This window comes from Emys orbicularis, chromosome 2 (genome assembly GCF_028017835.1).
Source record: "Emys orbicularis isolate rEmyOrb1 chromosome 2, rEmyOrb1.hap1, whole genome shotgun sequence".
NCBI lineage: Eukaryota > Metazoa > Chordata > Testudines > Emydidae > Emys > Emys orbicularis.
The window spans coordinates 160915834-160928622 of NC_088684.1; the positions used below are offsets into that span (position 1 = coordinate 160915834).

General features: G+C 42.9%; 1 protein-coding gene across 2 annotated transcripts in view; it reads left to right on the forward strand.

The window, feature by feature from the left end:
• CTNND2 (catenin delta 2) overlaps positions 1-12789 on the forward strand; it is a 535412-nt gene that overhangs the window by 418321 nt on the left and 104302 nt on the right. The window contains exon 11 of one of the 2 annotated variants that reach the window (XM_065399924.1): positions 8193-8392. In XM_065399924.1, coding sequence (XP_065255996.1) covers positions 8193-8392 — 200 coding nt within the window. The remainder of the gene's footprint in view (positions 1-8192; positions 8393-12789) is intronic. The other variant, XM_065399925.1, reaches the window with a different exon arrangement.

Below are 12789 nucleotides of genomic sequence, written 5' to 3' on the forward strand. Positions count from 1 at the left end.
CTTTTCTCTTTACAAGCTGAGCAATTATTTGATCATTGATATTACAACTGATTTATGAAGTAATTGGATGATTAAGTATATTGGCAGAGCTTCTCATTTACAAAGAGACAACAAATCATTTGTCTCTTTCCATATTTTTATGTTCATATCTTTTATACTTCTTTACACTCATACTAGCTATTGACCAGCAATGTGGAAATGCAGGAATGTTTCATAATGGCTTTAGGCAAACTAAAAGAATTGTCAGTACATGCAAGAGTGATTCCATTTCTCAAGTCTGGGAGAGAATAAAAAAGCAGTTTGGAGCATCTCAATTTCACTATTCCTGAAATATACACATCACATCATCATTGCTTGCAGACACTTTGTCCTAATTGGCAGTTTAGCTAAAGAGAGACAGATATTTCTCACTGCTTTCTAAATGCAGCTTCATATTTAGGTCTCCAGAGATTGCTCATAAGATTAATAGACAACCCCAGGTTTCCACCCTAAGGTGTATGACTTATAAACATGGATGTAATGATAGTGGCTACATCACAAAAATAGGTCTGTCAACTTCCCTAAAGCAGGATGGGTTATCCTGCAGTGCTGCAGAGGTAGTTAACTCAGGAAAAATGAACATAGAGCAAAACTGATCCTTTAAAAAAGCGTTTTACCTGGAATATTTATGCTATGCTAATTAATGGGTGGCTTAGCTGCAGAAAAGGCATGCATGCCAAATAGCCCTATTGAGGAGGAAAATGTTATTTTTCATACTCTGTTGCTCCAGCATGCTCCTAGTTCAATGTCTTTGCTTTCAGTGGAGTTAAAAAGTGTGTCTCCATTTTGTTCCTCAAATGTCCCTATTTCTTCTAAATGATAAGCAAGAAGCTAGTGCAACATTAGGTCTCCTGAAAGAAATGCTTATGATTTCCAATAGACAACTGGAAATGCCAAGAACCACTTTTGTTTACAGTCAGTATAGTATGGTACGTTTTGTAGAGGTGTTCACAATACAATGGGAATTGATACCATGATTGTACATCCCCATTGTCATTACTTAACATACACTCTTTTGTAAAAATCAAGGCAATCCTTATTCAGAGCAAGAGACCTGGGCAAGGTGTCCTTACTGAGCCAAGCGATGTTCCTGGATGTACAATCTACTGGCTTGAACTCTTACCCACAGGCTGCTCCAGTTATAGGCAGCCAAGGCAGCTGCCGAGGGAGGCAGATTTCTGGGAGTTTAGATTCACTCCAGTTCCAAATATGGGGTGGCTGCAGAGGGGGAAGAGGCTGGGGGTGCTGCCAGGGTCAGGGGTTAGCCACCAGACAGGGCTCTGAGGAGCAAGAGGAAGCCCCCTGGTGGGGAAGCACCCCCGCTGCTCCCCACCCTGGCACAGTGTGGCTCAGGCACAGAGCGGCTTGGGGCTGCTACTGGCAGCACCGTGAGCACTGCTGGGGTTTGGGCCACAAACTCAGCAACCCACCAACTCCAAGTCAGCACCCTGCTGCAACCACCAATTCCAACTCTGCCATGTCCAGACTTTGGACACACTGCCACCATGTGCTGGGGGGCTGGCTGGGGCCAGGGTTTCAGGGCTGAGATGTGAAGACCCCCGCTCTGTCCAGTGGGATGGAGCCTGCTGGTCCCTTTGTTGGGGCATCAGCACTCCCAGTCTGGGTGGTTTCGTGTAAGGCGGGGTCTTTGCTTCCCAATAACTGGAGCCCAGTGGGCTGAGAGCTGCCACCTGCTAGTGCCCGGGTCCCAGTGTGGTTGAGCTGAGTGGCTGTGACTCCCGGGGAAAAAGCCGCTGTAGTCCAGGGGTGCTGAGCTGGGTCTTGTTCCCCTTGTGAGCTCCAAGCAGCTGGTGCTAACCTGCCTGGAAAGGGCCATTGGGAAAGGCAACTCCTGCTGGGGGATCACCTACCCAGGGAGCTGGTCTTGACCACTTGAACGGCCTAGGACAGAGGCTGGGGGGACTTTCCTCCTGGCCTGGCCCAGCTCATTCTGCCTAGGTGTCGGACCATTCCCATCCCGTGGGGTCTCTCATCGGGACCCAATGACCTCTGCAGTCCCAGGCTGGGGTCTGACCCATCAGCTTTCCACCTGGCTGCACAAGGTTTAGGGGTGGGGTGGCAGCGGCGGTAGCCGCAGGGGAGGTGCTGGGGGGTCTGCTGTGAGCATCTAATGGGGCTGGAGGGGGTGGCACACTGCAGTTTTGCCTAGGGCGGCAGATTGTTTTGAGCAGCCTCTGTTTTCACCTCAACCAAACAGTCTCACCATAGTCTAAAATTGTCTCCCTGCTAACTTGCACTCTCACTCTGACAGTCACCACTTAATAGTAGCAGACACATTGGATACATCCCCTGGGAGATGCATAGGAAATACAGAGCTGGGAGTTTTGTAAGCATCAAGGAGCTATAATTTTTTCTTCTTACAGCTGCAGCTGACAGTGCATTAATCTGACAGGTAAATACCTGGCTATTAGAGAAGTAAATTTAGAAGTGTCAATTTGGGGTATTCACAACATCTCATATTTAATACTCTTTTAAAACAAAATGTTGCCCTGATTTTAGGAAAGAGGTTATTTTTCTAGGACTTATTTTTAATTGAAAGTTACTGATCCTTGAGATTGAGTTTTGATTTCTCAGCTGGTGAATGTTCATTAAGTATTATCCCACAACGTGCTTCTAGAGAACAGAACAGAGGAAGGAAAGAATAAAGTAAGATGTAGCAAGAATCCTTTGCTAAACTATTTGTTCGATCTTGTATTTACCCGTGACACTCTCAATACCTTTGCCCAGCTTAACTGAATTTTGTTATTCAGTAGACAAGGTGGGTGAGGTAATAGGTTTTATTGGACCAATTTCTGTTGGGGAGAGAGACAAGCTTTCAAGCTACACAAAACTTTTCTTCAGTATTGAGAGTGTCACGGGTAAATACAAGATCGAACAAATAGTTTAGCAAAAGTGATTAGCACATATTTTAAAGGGATCGTTCAAGATGAAGTTGCCCATTAACACCCCTGTAGTCATAGTACAAAAAGTGAGGAGGCGGGGGTTAGTGGGTTACAGATTGTTGTAATAAGCCATAAATCCAGGGTCTTTATTAAAAGCATGATTTTTAGTGTCTAACAAAGTTATGAATTTAAGCTCCCAGCCTCATCTTTTGACAGTGTTGCGCAGCTTTCCTATAAGGATGAGGACTGATAGGTCAGATATAGAGTGATAGCTTTGTGAAAAGTGTTCACCCAGAGGTGATAGGATGTTTTGGGTTTTTTTATCATTTTCATGTGTGAGTTCATTTGAGAGCATAGTGATTGTCTGGTTTCACCCATATAAGTGCTACTGGGGCATTTAGTGCACTGGATGAGGTACACCACACGTTGTGATAGGCATATGTAGGACCCATGGGTCTTGATAGGTGTGTCATGGAGGGTGTTGATCATTGTAGCAGTGGAGATATGTCTGCAGGCTTTACATCTGTTATTCTGGCAGAGTCTGTGCTGCTTTGAGTTGGTGTGCCCTGGTCTGTGGGGAGCTTACTTCTGATGATGAGCTTGGAGAGGTTGGGGGGTTGTTTGAAGGCTGGAAGAGGGGGGTTCATGAAAGATTTCCTTCAGGACAGGGTCCGCATAGAAAATGGTTTGTAGTTGTTTGATGATTCTTCATATGAGTCCCAGTGTGGGGTGGTAGATAACAACTGTGGGTGTGCAGTCGGAGGAGGTTTTATTTCTGTATTGAAGCAATTCTCTCAGGCTATTTGGGTGGCCAGTTCCATGATGCAATCTACTTCTCTGGTGAAGTGTCCTTGTTTGACAAAGGCAATTTTGTGAGTGTTAAGGTGTATATCCTCGCAGCATGTTCTGTGGTATCTGAGTGCCTGGCTATAGATAAAAGATGTCTTGGGGTGGTTATTGATCTATGAAGGTAGTTGTGGTGATCCATGGGTTTCTTATATATAGTTGTCTGAAGGGTGTTGAAGCTGATTGTGGTGTCCAGGAAGTTGATGCTAGTGTGGGAGTGTTCCAGAGAGAGTTGAATGGACAGGTAGGGGATGTGGAAGTTGTGGTGGAAATCTATGTGGGAGTTTAAGTCGTCTGTTCAGAGGATGACAATATCATTGATGTATCTCAGGTATATCACTGGTTTTGTGTTGCACTTATCCAGAATGTTTTCTTCAAGGTGGTCCAGGAGGTTGGCATATTGGAGAACCACCCTAATACCCAGGGCTGTTCACATGGCTTGGACAAAGTGTTTGTTGTTGAATGTAAATTTGTTATGAGTGAGACTGAAATGGATGAGTTTGGTGATGTGTTTGAGGGTTGTCCGTTGTCTTGTAGATATTTAAGGCAGGTAGGGATGCCATCATTGTGAGGGATGTTGGTGTGTCGGGAGGCGACATCCCTGGTGGCAAGAATGGTGTTCTGAGGGAGGTTGTTAATGTTGAGGCATTTGTGGAGGAAGTTGGTTGTGTCCTGGAGGAAGCGGGCCCTCTGTGTGGTAGTGGTTTGAGAATAGTTTCTATGAATCTCGATATTCCTTCAGTAAGAGTGCCATAGCCAGATATGATGGATCTGCATGGGTTCCCTTGTGAGTGTATCTTGGGAAGTATGTGGCAGGTCCCTGGGGTGGGTTCGTGGGGGGTGAGGTTATAGAGTTATTAGAAAGGCAAGTCATAGACTAACATTCTGTATATGCTGTTTTCTTTCCCTTTCCCCTATTTCCCCCCAGATGACAGACTCTGGAATAAATGTGGGTTCATAAAATTGCAATAGTGAAATCCTTGTATGTCTATATACTTGCCTATCTATTAATACTTTTATTATGTCTGTGTCACATAAGATGACGGCATGTAAAATGTGCCTGTCACTGTGATATCTAGGTGCCATACGCAGACTTTAAACCAATTATCAATCCATCCACAAAGGACATTCCTATCAACCCCTCTTCAGTTTAAACCACTTTTATTTAATGGCATTTGTTTTCCCTTTACTTACTTTTGGTTTCATGACAAACATTTTTGAGCATTTTCCACCACAGTTGTTATTGGTGTGTGCAAAAAGGTATGGCTTGTAGCATGACCTGAAAATGGCAACGCTGGGGTGCATTCTAATCTCCACTGCTATAAAGAGTTCCATAGCTGAGGGCTCTCCATCAAGAAGCCCTGCCCCCAGCTCCCAGGAGTTCCTCCCTGGGCTCTTGCAGCAACAACATCCATATTGAGCCTCGATGTTGCAGTGGGGAGAGGAGAGAGAGGCAATCATTTAGATAGACCCTAGCCCATTAATTGCTTTAAATATTAGGACCAGGACCTTGAAGTGAATGTGCAAATGAATGGAGAGTCAATGGAGAGCACAGAACATAGATGAGATGTGCTTAGTAATCTTTCTTGCCTGGAAAGTGGGCAGCTGTGTGTTGTGTCTGATGAAGCTGTCACATAGTTTATACAGGCAGCCCCAGGTCAAGTGTGCTGCTGTAGTCTAACTTATAGGCAAGGAAATTGTGGATAAGAGTAGCTAGTTCCTCATCTCAAAGGGAAAAATCACAATCTCCTGGTTAGCCAAACATGGAGGATTTAGGACTACTCAAAGCATATTAAACATATGCGTCAGGTTTTGCCTTTGGTTACATCTCTGCAACTTCAATGAAGTCAATGCACTGTGAAATCAAGCACATATGTTTACCCCACAATATGCACTAGAGGCAACTGGTGTGATTCAGGAGAAACACAGAGATACAACTTTTTCTTATTCTGTCAAAGGGACAGAGGTATTCAGCAAACCCATGGGCAGTGGGTATCATAGGCTGGGGGAGGCTGAGCCTCCCCAAACAGCCAGGTGTGGTCCCGGCCACATTCTGCCCCAGTCACCCTCCTTCTTCCCACTCTGCAGGCAGCAGTGGGCAGTTCTTCCCCTGTGACATGGCCCCAGCTGGGGCTGGCACTGGGTCCGCGCTGTCCACCCTCCCGGCGCTCTGGGGCCGGGGAGGCTGGGGTCATGCTGCTGGGCCTCCCGGTGCTTCGGGCCGGGGGGGGGGAGAAGGGGGCCTTGGGCTGCGCTGCCTGGCCTCCTGGCACTCTGGGCTGTGGGAGGGGTTTGAGGCCATGTTGCCTGGCCTCCTGGCGCTCTGGGCTGTGGGAGGGGTTTGAGGCCATGTTGCCTGGCCTCCTGGCGCTCTGGGGCTGGGGCTGCGCTGCTAGGCCTCCCGGCACTCCGGGGATGGGGGAGGGAGGCTGAGGGTGCTAGCCTGGGCAGGAGCCAGCGGCCACAGTAAGGTGGCTCTGGGCGTGAGGGGGGCCTGGAAGGGGCAGGGCCTCGGGTGGAAGGGGCTGAGGGCTAGCTTCCCTGAGCCAGCGGTTCACCTGCCGCCCATGAGCAGCCCTCTATACTGTACATTAGCCACAGTATATACACTGCCATCTATTGAACATGTTTGTTATTCCAAAAACCAAGCAAAAGCATTGGATTGCATTTTTGCCTAATTTGTATTCCTTAATATTCCTATTACTGCTTTATCTTCAGCTACTACTAGTTTCACTATACCCTAACTTTCCATTGATTTCATTGATTAATGGAGCAGTGACACTATAATGGATAACCAGAAGGAGCAGCATGGAAAGTACTAGGGAAATTTGGAAGCTGTTTATAAAACAGAAAAAAAAAACCCTATGTGAACTTTTTCGTCTTGAATTCCTTCTCACAGTGCACTCCAGTTCTTAACTCTGTCACCATACACTGCTGCCAGAGTGAATCGCAACCTGGAGTCACACACGGATATTTGCATAAAGTGCATTATTTTCTTGGATAACTAAATTGATATGGAGTATAACAGTGTCCTCAAAGAACAAAACCCAGAATTACCTCTCACTGTTAAACTAAAAAAGCTAAAACCTGAGAGGTTCTAGGTATCTGCAGCCTCCACTGGATTCAGATGATTTCAGTAGTAGTTGTGACTGCTCAGCAGGTGTTCTCAACACTTGGCTTAAGAACTTTAACAATCATGTAACCAAATATATACAAAAGGAAAGGGTCTGATCTCACTTATTTCATCAGTATATATCTTAAATACAGTTCTTATCACTATAGAATTAGGCACACAGCCAGAGAGCTATTAGGACTTAAAGCACTGCATGTATGCAGACAGCAGATTCACACCCCTCAAATATCCCACACAACCATTTCACATAGAAAAATGCAGCTTGTTCCGTCAAAACCAAATAGCCTTTTCCTGAGATTATCTCTCACTGATATCATTCTGCTTCACGCACTCTGTCATCACATTCTGTCTTGTTGCTAGGGGCCTGGGTATGTCAAGCTTTTTATAAAACTGTTCACCTTCCAAGACTATGTCTGGCGCTCATAAAATCGAATTAATTGGCTCATCCATACTGTAAGTCGGGTAAAATAATGTAACTTTCAGCATCTTGTGAACTAGATGGGCTCAAAGCAAAATCCTAGATCCTTCATGGTTGAGTCATATTTCTAATAACAAGGCTGATCCTTCAATCCTTGAAGTGGGTTGTAGCCCACGAAAGCTTATGCTCTAATAAATTTGTTAGTCTCTAAGGTGCCACAAGTACTCCTGTTCTTTTTGCGGATACAGACTAACACGGCTGCTACTCTGAAAGGCTGATCCTGTGGTCCCTACATATACATAACTCAGCACATTGAAATCAGTGTGAATTTTGCACACACAGGCACTGTAGGATTGGGCTGATGTGTTTTAACAGTAAAAGCAGTAGTGTAACTCCCTCCTCACTTCCTCTCCTGAGCAAATTGCCTATCATGAAAGAAATAATGAAGTGCCTTCTTGGGTTGGGATCTAACATTTCTCAAGTTGATAGCCAGGAAGCATGCTAACTTCTTAAACAAATTTTGTAACATTAAATGGCATTAGGAACAAACAACCATTGTTCAAGTTTGGCCAGGGCATACTGATGCCAAGCAAATGGCTTGCAACTCAGACAGTAAAGCAGTAACTAGGTGTACAAGGATTTAAAGTTTAAATAATTAAATTTAAAGTTTAAATCATTAAATTTTTCTGTCACCAATCAAAAATCAATATGGGTTTCCAGTTCAAGTGTTGTCTAGCATCATAGATACAATAATTTCCTGTCTTTAGATTCTACAGCCATTACTCCTAACTCTCTTCCTTTACTCCTCAAGATAGAAATCTTCATAATCACACACCCCTCCTTTTCTTGACAGCATTCCACAATCTCTTTTTCAATCTCCCTCATGCAATATCTCTTTACAGTGGTCAGTGTATATCCGTGCTGCCGTCCGCAAAGAAAAAGGCCTGCCGATCCTGGTGGAGCTACTTCGAATAGACAATGACCGGGTGGTATGTGCAGTTGCTACAGCTTTACGAAACATGGCCTTAGATGTCAGAAATAAGGAGCTAATAGGTATGTTCTTTCTAAACAATCTAAATATTTTCTTTATGTTTTTTACATTTTATAGCTGGATGAAGAAGGTGAGAACAATGCTCTCCTTGTGTTTTGAACAGAATTTCTTGACCTCTTTCTTTTAACGTGTCATATTCAAGTTTGTGTGTGATAGCTCAGTGCTACAGTGTAAGAATCGTTTTTTAATTCATCTGACAACACATTACCAAAATATTGTTTAGTGATTCAATTGCACTGTAATTTTTTTTAGGCTGAGAGCAATGGCATTTGTATCACAAACACTTAGGAACTGCCACAGTGAATGAATAAAATCAAAATAACATTAAATTATCATCATCCCTATGCTAAGTACCATTTGTAGTTGTTATCATTGTAGCGCTTCCATCTTCCAGATGGAGGATCCAGGCAAGGGCAACTACTTCAGATCCCACGATTATTTAGTACACCTTATACAGAGGATTACAAAGCGGAAGCCTCAACATAAGGAATTAGTGGAGAGTTCCAGGAATTCATTGGACAGAGGGGTACTTTCAAACGTGCCTTAATTCATGAGTGCATGTGCAGCTAAGGAGGGTAACTCGCTCACCTCAATTACAGTATTGTCTTTAATCTCCAGTTGGATGACAGTCATATTTCTTGTTTTTTAACTTAAATTCACCCTAACATTGTCGATTTAGACGTTACAAGACATGACATTTTTATCTCGATGTTTTATTTATGCACAACAGAATAGCGGTCAAAATATCCATACTGGAAATAAATTATCACAATTCTCTTACTTCCTGTGTAGATTAAGAGGTATTTTTAATGTATTTTTGCTGATTCATTAATTCTTAATTACACTCCCCCAAATATTGGCGCATATAGGCTGCTTCCCCTTACCCCCCCCCCCCCCACTTTTAATCACAGAATCATATGAGCAGATGCTTTGACCTGTGTCCCTTCTATTATTTGTATTACAATACTATGAGGCACTAACCATGACTGGGGCCTCATCACACTAGGTGCTATTCAGGCATATAGTATGAGAAAGTCTCTGCCCCCAAAGAGCTTACAGTCTAAACAGACAAAGGGTAGGAGGGAAAATAGCGCTGAAGTGACTTGCCCATAGTCACAGCTAGTTTACAGCAGAGTCGGGGATATAACCCAAATCTCCTGACATTCAGCTCATTGCCAACTCTACTAGACCACGCTGCTGGTATAGTTTCACCCTTATGTTGTTCTTGAACAAACTGATTTGAAAGTTGGCTTTGGATAATTCATTGGGGCCTCTGCTTGCACCATGTAAGTTACTGTCTACTCTTTCTTGTTTATTCACTGTTTATTGACTTCCAATAATTTTCTAAAAAAAGAAATTAGAGCTGGAGAAAATGTATTAGTCTGTCTAATCTGAGCATCTAGCAGACCATTTTGTAATAGAGAGATCTTTCTCCCATGGACCCACCTCATAATCACTAATATCTCTTTAAAGGCTGGATTGTAAAACTACTTTACTCCATGGACCACCACTAAGAGTTTTGCAGAGCACTGTTAATTCACAGACCACATCTTGGCAACCACTGCTGTAGTCCATTAGTGTAGAATTGTTTCCTACAATATCCCGGGCAGTTCTTTATGTTCTTCTCCATAGATTACTGTTATCACAAAAAAACCCATGCCCTTTACACATAATTTTAGGACGGAGTGGTCTCCCTTCTTAACTGCAGTTAACATCATTTCATTTACTAGTCCACTTCTCCTGTTGCCTTTTCTATTCTTTAATTTTTAATTGAAATGTTTGTTTCTGTTCCAAAACTGAAAGCTCCACTTAAAACAAAAACATTTCATATGTGTAAATGATGGTGTCTTTAAATGAGAAGTTCCAAATGCAAACGTGTTTATAAAATATGGATAATAAGACACTACTTGCATCAGCTTCGCATTTGAATGGTTTCCAGAATTCTTGGAGCAAAGTCTTGGACAAACAAATAAAACTGTGTATACAAAAGAAAAAAAGTTGATTGAAAATTATTACCTAAGGAAAGAATTTTATAAACCAAACAGGGATGGATGCTTGAAGTTAAAATATTTATGGAAAATCAGAGTGATTCTGAGAAATTGCAATTAGTTAGTTAGTGAGTTGAATCATATTTTTCCTAGAGGCATTAGTAGGAATATTACACTACTCGAGAAATGTAAATTTGCCAATATGACAGGAAAGTTATTAGGATAATGCCTGTACCACTTTTGGCTGTACTCTATACATCTAGTATTTTACTTAGTTAGGTTAGTTGTTTGTTTGTTTGTTTATTTATTGATTGGGGGGTTTTGTGGTGCTCACAGGGCCGGCTCTAGGCACCAGCATGTGCTTGGGGAAACACTTTCCAAGGGGTGGCACTCCGGCCCCCTTTTTTTTTGCTTGGGGCGCAAAAAGCCGGGAGCCGGCCCTGAGCGGAGGTGAGCTGCGGCGGTGGGGGGTGCGGGGAGGGCCGCAGGAAGTAACCCTGGGGGGCAGAGGAACCGCTCCCTCCCCCCCAGCTCACCTCCGCCTCCTCCCCCGAGCGCGCCGCCACTCTGCTTCTCCCCCCTCCCTCCCAGGCAAGCCTGGGAGGGAGGGGTAGGAGGAGAAATGCGCCGCACCCGGGGGAGGAGTGGCGGCTGGGGATTTGGGGAAGGGGCAGAGTTGGGACAGGGACAGGGGAGCATGGGAAATTTTTTTTGCTTGGGGCAGCAAAAAACTTAGAGCTGGCCCTGGGTGCTCATCACCATACAATCTGAAAGCTTAAGCATAAAGCTTAATGAAGTTATCCTTTCAGCACCTTTGCGAAGTACAGAGGTGGAATTAACTCTATTTTACAGATGGGGAATTTAGGGACAGAAAGATAAAGGTCTGTATTTTTAAAAGTGGTCACTATTTTGCGTGCATCAGTTTCTGAACACCAACTATGACATCTTTGGCCTGATTTTCAGAGATACTGAATATCCGCAGTTCCAAATGAAGTCAGCTCATGTTTGGGTACTCAGCAGTTTTGAATATGAGGCCCAATGTATGTTGCATTGGGGACACAAAATATATGGCCATTTTTGAAAATGTATGGCCCAAGTGTCTTGGTCAAGGTCACATACGATATCTGCAGCATTGCTGGGACCAAAACCTAGATCTTTTGAGTCCTAATGTAGTGCCTTGACTCTAAGACCATCTTTCCTCTTTCTCATAAATTCTGCTGTTTGGACATGGTCAGTATAGTATTTTGATAGACAACTTCCTAGGAAATCCAAGTGCTTCAGGAAGCGGTGTTGATGCATTCCTGTGTCGGCAAGAAGTAGTAGCATGTATTTATTCCTCAGTCTCAGTGAGTCAGTACTGACCCAGAATGGTGGTACAGTGTAATACCGAGCTGAAGATGCCCCATCTCTCTATACTGAAGTGAAACAAAACCCTGGATTGACAGCCTTCAGATTTTGGGGCTGGAGATTCAAAGTCTAGATCTGAAGCTTGTGGCTTAGGCTCAACTCTGAAAAATATAAAATGTAATATAAACGAGAATTTCATATTTTACATAAAGTGCACAGTACTGTATTGTATGTACCAAGCTGTACCACTGTGGTAATACAGATCCTGCATCTAAGCTAATAAGTCACTTTGAAAAGTTACCTTTTCTCTTCTGCAAAACATCCATTTGTCAATTCAAATACCACAACAACTCTATGCACAAAAGGGTGAATACCATGCATAAAATGGAAGAATGATGATGGTTTTTAAATTTTCAGAGAACGATTGAGCCTTTAAACATTTTATTTAAGATCTGTATCTCTCTAGTATATGCTTGCTATGACTTAATACCAGCATTTTTATATAATCTGGTACTTCTAGTTTTTGCTCTTAGAACAGCAGATAAATACAATATCTCAAGTACCACATTGTGGTTGGTAGCTCTTGATAGATGTTGACTTTTTAGTGGCAAAACTATATGTATACCTATCTTTATTTCTATTAAAAAGACATTCAAAAACTAAAGCCTGTCACCACTGAGTAGAGAAGCTGGCTACTAAGAGATCTAATTTTCCTTCTTGTTTTTGTTAAAATGTAACTGAGTATAAGAACGTAGGATTTGCCTTACAAAAATCACAGCAACTATCCATCATCTAGTCTGGAAACCTATTACTTCAGAGGAAGTCAAAAATAAAAATTGCTCTAGACAATTGAGCAATGCTGTATGTGTAGGGGGAAAGGCCTCCCTGCCTATTAATTATTATTATTATTATTATTTCAGTATTTCCCATAATGTCATAGGTGCTTTCCATCAGAAAAAGTACATAGAGATATAGACAGGTTTAAATCATATATACATTTAAATTAAACAAATATTTTTTATAGCAGCAGAGATTACCTTACCCAGAACCATGACAGCCAATTA